Source organism: Anguilla anguilla, chromosome 3, assembly GCF_013347855.1.
Source record: "Anguilla anguilla isolate fAngAng1 chromosome 3, fAngAng1.pri, whole genome shotgun sequence".
In the NCBI taxonomy this organism is placed as follows: Eukaryota; Metazoa; Chordata; class Actinopteri; order Anguilliformes; family Anguillidae; genus Anguilla; species Anguilla anguilla.
The window spans coordinates 54,864,536-54,872,686 of record NC_049203.1 but is presented as its reverse complement, the minus strand read 5'-3'; the positions used below and the strand labels follow the sequence as shown (position 1 = coordinate 54,872,686).

General features: G+C 40.3%; 1 protein-coding gene across 1 annotated transcript; it reads right to left on the bottom strand.

Annotated features, from left to right (window-relative positions):
- Positions 1–1,502: 1,502 nt before the first annotated feature.
- Positions 1,503–8,144, bottom strand: tbx22 (T-box transcription factor 22). Its single transcript, XM_035411289.1, has 8 exons — positions 7,833–8,144; positions 7,065–7,221; positions 5,266–5,367; positions 4,102–4,276; positions 3,794–3,958; positions 2,758–2,822; positions 2,451–2,536; positions 1,503–2,318 (listed from the first exon to the last, which is right to left on the bottom strand). Exons 1-8 carry the CDS (start codon positions 8,005–8,007, stop codon positions 1,738–1,740), a joined length of 1,506 nt encoding a protein of 501 aa, XP_035267180.1. The 5' UTR covers positions 8,008–8,144; the 3' UTR covers positions 1,503–1,737.
- Between the last annotated feature and the right edge of the window lie 7 nt (positions 8,145–8,151).

The following is an 8,151-nucleotide window of genomic DNA, read 5'->3' as shown; positions in this document are numbered from 1 at the left end:
ATTTACACGATAAACTTGCATGATTTTACATTTAATTCGTGACACTGACATGGCACCGTGGCATAGTGATGGGGTGTTTGTGTGTTCGACCACAGTTACCTGCATATGAAAATAAAACATAAGTTGGCTATACACTAATAAAATACAAACGTCCCACTGTCTCTGAAGTGTAAGGTTGAATGTTAATTTTATTCTAACAAAGTTGTATGAGTACAGTACGGATCAAAGGTAGGCCTAGGCTACTCTAGGAGTTTAATACAGAACACTATTATCACTCGCGCATAAAATCTAGACCATGTAGTCTTTGTCACATTGGTTCCTACAATGCACACATTGATTTCATTCGAGTGGTGTAAGCTATGATTTATTTTGTTGACAATCGACTAGGCTGCGTGCTTTATAACGGGTATAAATGAGTAAAGTGAATAAAAATTCGATCAAAAAAGGCTTGAGTAAGTTTTTTTTTTTTTTTTTTTTTTTTTTTTTTAGCGAAATAGGCCTACCGTTGTAAGAACACAACGAACAGTATGTCTATACCATTGGTCATTAGAGTAAAATAATACATTTATGTTTAGCAATTGCAATGTCGCTATGCTGACTATTATTTTATAAATTCTGAAGACTATCGATTATGTATTGTTCTTATTTCCACCCAAGATTAAACAGTTGCTGAAAAATGGTTAAATGCGATTTAAAATAAATAGGCCTATATATAATCGTCCAGCTATATATCCATATTTCATATAATACAACACCATAAGCTCACGTATGCGTATAGTTTTCTGTATGTTTCTAAATTAGCAAAAGCTAAATTATGATGTGATAGCAAAATCAATGTCAACACCATTTTGGTTTCTATCTAGCAACAAAACTCATGTCCCACCCGCCAATCCCGCCATTAATATAATTACCATAATTACCATATAATTAATTTCCAATTTTGTATGAAGTATTTACGGTGCTTGTTCTTGGTGGTTTGAATATTAAAAAGGGATAAATCCATTCTCATTTTCAATAGCTGCGTTCCTCTTTTTTACTTTAACCTTTAAATCTGAATGCGACTACAGTGACCTTTCATGTATCCTCATAGGATGGCAACATGACGCATTCTCAGTCAATGATGCACCAATGTTAACAAAATGGTAGGCTAAAAACATTTATTTAGTTTCTGTCTTTTTTATATACAGTATATTTAAAATATACAGAAATTGGGACACTGTCTAGTCTTATTTACATTTTATACAAAATACAACATTGTACATAAATAAAAACTTGGTCGTTCAGGACTTTCCCTGCTTATATGTTATTTTCCGACCTACCGGTAAATACAAAAAGCATATTAAAAGGTAAATATGTAAGTACTGGTTATCTCTAGAACAAACTTACCTGCTAACTTAAAAAGTGAAGGGTTTTATCTGTTCAACTGCCTGTCTCTCTGCCCACCCCCACCCCCACCCCCCAAATCTCCAGCTGTCGCTCCCCCACTTTTCTCTTCGCGCCAGGTGTTCCTCTCCAGCCAAGGTTCAACAGGTTAAACTTCAGTTTGTATTAATTGCGCTGTTTCACCATATAATGGTACTTCCTGTATATTTCTTCTTCTCTTCTATTTTCATAATGAAAAAAAGGTGTGTGTGTTTATGGCAGGCAGCCCCTTCCAATATTCAGTTTTGACAGGAGTGACAAGGGTGGTTTGGGGAACGTGGGTAGGCAGGGCAGTGGTGGAGGGTGCCAGGGTGCTCAGAGGCAGTGGTTGATGGCAGGATGCCAGGGTGTCTGGGACAGCAGGCTCTCGCTGGCCGTCAGGTTCACGCCGTCCGCCAACTTAAGGTGGCGAGCGACGCCTGAAAACCGGTGACCTACGGGAATGCTGTAGCCACAGACGCTGTAGGCGGAAGGCAGGGGGGGTGGTAGAGTTTCATGGTGCATCGGGGACTGGTGAATTATGGATCCCCCAGTCCCCTGGAGACCTGACAGAGAGAGCTGGCCGGGGTGGCCTGAAAGGGGCCCCTGGAGGCATGGGCCCCTGCAGTTGGGCCCTTTCTTCCCATGCAGGGGACACAGAAGGGGGAAGTCCACCATCGGTCGCAGCCCGGGGTAGCCCCGCAGCCTGTCTGCCACTGGTAGGCTGTAGGGTCGGCCTCCAAGCACAGCTGCCGAAGAAGGAATCTTGTAGCAGAGCGGGAAGCTCACGTTGTGTAAGGCACCAGCGTCTGAGTAGGGTATAGTGAATGGGAAGGACGTGGGCGAGCAGGACGGGGACAAAAGGTCTTTCAGGGGAGAAATGCTGCTGCAGCTCGACAGAGACCTGGAGGTTCCTCCTGGAATAAAGAGAAATAGAATAGGACAGTGTGAGACATGTGTGCTGTACCTGTATGTGTGATCCTCAAATGATGTGTGCCAGTTTGTTGGGGTTGGGGGGGGGGGGGCTGCTGAGCTCAGAAGCAACGAACCTTGTGTCTCTAGAGCAAAGGGCTTGAAGTCAAGGCTGAGAGGGCTTCGCCATGGGTACGACTCGAGGATCCCATCCAAAACCCCCCTACAAAGAAAAACAGGGAAAAGAGGCTTGTGGGATTGTAATAAACAAGTGTATGTGTGGGTGTGCGTGTGTGCATGCGCAGGTGTGTGTGTGCATGTGCTTGCATGCGTGCGCTGCATGCATGTGTGTGTGTGCGCGCGTGCCTGTGCTTGCATGCATGTGTGTGTATGTGTGTGCGAGCATGTGCTTGCATGCATGCACGTGTGTGTAATATCTTTCACCTGTTCCTGCCGGGGTCCCTGAAGCCTTTAGCAAATGGATTCCTGTCAATCTTCAATTTTGTGATCTTAGAATGAGAAAAGGATGTGAATAAGAACATTAATTCATTTATTTGCAGTAACACATTAAGTGATCTTTTTTTGGCTGGACCGCAACAGCGGGGCCAGCCCTACAAACGTGAATGTCAGTGACTGAGTGACTGAGTGAGTGATGAAGTTACACCATTGGTCGGCCGAGTTATGAAGTTACACCATTGGTCGGCTGGATGAAGTGTGTTAGGTCCAGCCAGCCATATCAGGTTTTGACCTGGTCTTGTTACATAGATTTTAGGTTGCTATGGGATGTTGCAGAGCAGTGTGCCTCTAGCTCTGCAATTTACAACACCACATAGGGCCACTGGCCAGGTCAAACACAACACACCAATAGCATGGGACTTGTTACATATGATTTTATACAGCATTTTTATGGCCAAGACTTGACAAGCTGGCCCAGTTAAAAGCAGTTACTAAATCTCCAATAATAAAATGATCGCTTGTAATGGATGTGGCAGAAAGAGACGGCAGTCTGAAAGTTTGGATTCTATGCTACGAATCCAAAATGTGCCAATTTCTTGGTCTTTCAGCGTCTACACCCCCTTCCTGCTTACGTCCACCCAAAACTGGGCCAAACATATTCAGGTCTACCAATCCTGCAATACCAATCATGTTTGATTTCATAATTTATTAGCAGAACCCTGGTAGCAATACTGTACAATTTTTACTCTAGATTAGGATTCAATGTTTTTTTTTATTTTATTTATTTTTATTTTTTTTTTATCTCTTAATATTGCTGACAGAGATCTACAGGACATGAGAAATCCTTTATCCTTTACTGTGTGTGTATGTCAGTCTTTTGAGGGAGGATATGTATGAACAATCAAAATAAGAGGCAGTAATGCCAGAATTCCAGTGTTGACCTTATTCATAGAAGACTATTCATCAAAACTTAAAGTACAGTAAAATTAAAGTAAAATTTAAAGTACAGTAATGATTGTCCTACCTGCTGGTTTTGGTAGGCCGTGACAGTGGTGAACTGGGTCTCCGAGAACGAGAAACTGTGCACGCCTTCGTCTGGGAGCGATGGGATCTGTGAGAGGTCCAGTCGCGGGTCGTGCAAGATCACGTGAACGCGCGGCTTGTACTTGTGCATTGATTGTAGTATTATCTAAATCGTGAAAGTTACGAGCAGTTGTTAGGATTAGCTTGTGCCCATTACCCGCACTTTTCATGATTTTGGACTATTTCTCTCAAAAAACATCGTTAAACAATAGTTATCATCACTTTAAAACTCTTAATACAATAACTCACGTGTCCTTTATCGTCCATTTCGTTGTTAGTGAGTTTGACACGATCGAAGCTAATGACTTGACGCATCCACGTCTCCCCAGAGCAGGGCGAGTCGGGGTGTATGTAGAGCCTGGGCGCAATGCATGAATGGTCGGTGTTGCCCGCTACCATCCACTGCGAGCTGTGGTACACGTACCTGCAAGCAGCATACAGACTTTTGCGACCAGAAACGCAGAAACGAAAGCATCTGAAACATCCGTTGTCCTCATAAAATCATTCGCCATTTTTTAAATTATTTTTTTCCTGTGTAAGTGTCAATATGTAGTCTATTCAGTCGACTCTAAACTGAAGCTAAACTGACATTTGGAGAGACTAACAAATTAATGTGGGAAATATGTTTTATTAATAATAATTTTATTTAATAATTCGGTAGTCAGTTATTCATGTCAAATCGAATAATAATAATAATAATAATAATAATAATAATGTGTACGCGCACGCGCCCAAACACACGTGTCTAATTCTCAGGTCACTTTTTTTCGTGTTACCAGAGGCCTTTGTGAAATCCAAGTCCTGTGTGTCAAAAATCTGTATATTTTTGGCAGGATTCAGCGTTTCATAAGAAATTGTACTATTTTGTCGTGTATTTTGAGCCTTGTCTGTATGTGTATATAAAAACACAACCCTGCGCTCACTGTGTCCATATTTTACTGTCGTGAAAGAATATGAGCACAGGGCAGACTTTTATGGTTCCCCAGAAAGGCGCGTCGCATATCAAATGTCTGAGTTCAGGCGCACAGACGTGTTATCGCTGCACCTCTGGACAGGGACTCGTTTAAAGTAATATTTAGTTTCGAAATATGATTTAAAGCGTCTAAATGTCTAAATGTCTATAAACTACTTCATTTAGAATTATTTGCAACTTCTAAACAAATAAGCCCGTGTTTGCCATTGTGAAAAAGTCCTTATAAATCACCACAACATAGAAGGCGACTACTTGTAAAATAGCAGCTATTTAGGCCGACTGAACTCATGGGAGATGTGATATTCTCATTTATTCAGAGCATGTCTGTGTTCTCTAAGTAAACTGTGTCTATTCTGAATTATTTTACCATTTAGCCTAGAGTAATTTTAGATTAAGTGGGTTTAAGATATTAAATCTCTTGGTTCGCTATATGGTCTTACCTGTATCTTTTTGAGTCCACGGGCATAATATCCATTGCGATGTAGTACTGTTTGAATGGATCCAGGTTCCTGACTTTTACGCGTACTGAAGGGAACATTCTCCTGTCAAGGGAATACATTCCAAAATTATAATTCGTATGAAACCATTAAATAAAATATTTAATGGTTCATCTGTACATCTGAACGTTCTGTATTAAATTACATTGAATTAGCCTACATAATATTTTTGGGACTTGAGAACGGCGGGGAACGTTTCCTGTATAGCCTATTTTTTGTTTAATCACATCGCATTTTCCTGGCTTTGTCATATCTGTGGGTTTGCCAGTTGAGCATAACATTGCATTTTTTACGCAATGGGCCACCTAGGAAACATGGTCATAAAATCACACTACATTCCCCAACCATTACGCTTTACCGAAGGCAAATATGGAATTTTCTCTAAGGAAACCGTGATTTAAATTCTTATAATTGTGTGTGACTGAAAGCACGTCTAACAAACAACTCTGAAGAATGTGAGCCTTAATTTCTTAGCCATATGAAGATAGCTGGTAAGAATTTTGTTATCCACCTGAGGATGATTAGCAGAATTCAGTTGGACCCGTTGCTCACTCACAGCTGGGCCTATAGGCAAATATCAGTGGAAAGGCTATATCCCCCTGAGACCCGGCAGAAAGAAAAAGTTTGAGTATTTAAATGTTTTGACCCAATGCAAGTGTCTTGGATGACAAACTCATGTTGCAGTGAAAACATTTTCAAAAATATACATTTTTTAATTGAATTCCCCGTGTAGTCTAGGTTTCAGCATAGTAAAATAGCCTATATGGTTCTTGAGATTTAAAGCAATACGGGATTTTATGAGACTTGAGACTCCTGTCCCAATACGGGATTTTATGAGGAGAATGTGAATTTTAAATAAGTGTATTTTCGAGCTAGAATAAAAGAAAAGCACATTCTAAAATCTAGGGAACATTTACAGCACGTCATTGAACACAGTAACATGTCCAGTGTTAATTCACCGCTAAAAAAGTATATATGAGTCCAATCTGGACCATATGTAGCCGACTCTGTAAGAGTTGATTTAACACTGAACATTTTGCTTTGAATGGTGCTTCACGACCACTTCCTGGAACCAAGGGACCATAAATTTCAAAAAGGGAAACTTTTCGTGCTGTCACACCTGAGAAACATTGTTTCAACCCATGATGTTCTGCCGCGTGCCATCTATGTATTTTCGGTTTATTTGAATTTCTTTTAATTTAGTCTAAATATGGCAAGCGTTTAGAATCTACTACAATTATTCAAACTAAGCGGTTAAATCAATGAAAATAAGACAAGTAATCTCTTTTCGATTTGGGCAGGAAAAAAATCATGTTGACATAGAGCCTGATACCTTTTAATTAAACACATTACACATTTTCAGAACATTCATAAAAAGTAGTTAAAATTGTATATGGTAAATTAACAGGGGTATCCCGCTGGAAATATCAGTCCATTCCACTAAAGCGGCATAATTAACGAACTCTGTGATAGTATAGCCTAACGCATGATCTAACTGAAACGGAGTTGCAGTATTTACGCATGCAATGTATGTAGAACACACAGTAAAATGCCCAGTGTCCAATCGGGACCATATGTAGGCCTACTCTGTAAGAGTTGATTTTAACACTGATCATTTCTTTCTATGTAGCTATTTTAGCGGCAGGTAAAGTTTGCCATTTAATAAGATCATCAAACGACATGTAGGCTACTGTTTCATATAAATGCATCCACAATGAATAAATTAAACATTTTAGTATTACCTCCCAGCCTTTGTTATTATCATCTCTGTGCCGATCTCGTGAAATCTGTTCCATAGGTCAGACCCTTGAAGCTCCACTCTCACCTCCGTCTCACTCTCGGTTTCTTTGGAATTCCTCAGTATGAAGCCGCCTTTTCTTTTCTTCTCCGTCTGATTATCTTTATCATCACAGTGTACATTATGAAAGTAAATTAGCCAACATTCAGATACATATACCATTTGAAACTATTGGCACCCGTTTAAACGCCGCTAAATTGGTGGCCTAGCACAGTCCATTAGAAATCAATAGTGAATTTAGTTTCAATTAGTTTTCACTACATTTCACGCAAATTAAAACACCAATTATAACATGAAACATGTAGGGGTACCGCTAAAAGCCTCAAACAGACTCGGCTATAAAGCCTATTCATTTTATTTGGGAACGATTATTCAAAACCAGATGTTAGTTTTGTTGTGATTTATTTAATAATCTATCCATAATGGTCGCTTAACTTAAATAATAGCACGAATATATAGTCTAAATAGTATAGATTTAGCCAAATTGAAAACATAACAACCTGCTAACATTATATTATTCCGATGTTTATAATGTAGCTCGTTTTTGCTTAAATGAAAATCTATAGTGAAGAATATTGGCAGAAAGAATATGCAGTGTACGCGTGCGCACAGCTGCTACTGGATGTGTCTAATCTCTCCACAAACAATCCTCTTAAACGATGCGTAAAACCAAGCAACAGGCAGGACTGGACAATGGATGCTGTGCACTAACCGGAGTCCTCTTCTTCACTGATGACGGTACACGTCGATTGATCCTGCTGGTTGCGATTCTCGGTGTCGTTGGGATCTTCCTCTTTGCCGTGCTCCACTTTCAGCCTCTTACACATACTCTTACCCACTAATGCTTCCACCGAGAAAGCATGGGCTCGAGAGCTCAAACCTTGCATGCTGTAACCAGTCAAAATCCACTGTCCTCAGCTTAACTTCACTGCGGGACTTCTCACTCTCATCTATGAAGTTCGGAGCCCACACAACCGCCCACAAGCTCCGTTGGAGTCCCGTTTCTGTTTCAGAGGAATCGTTTACTTGAC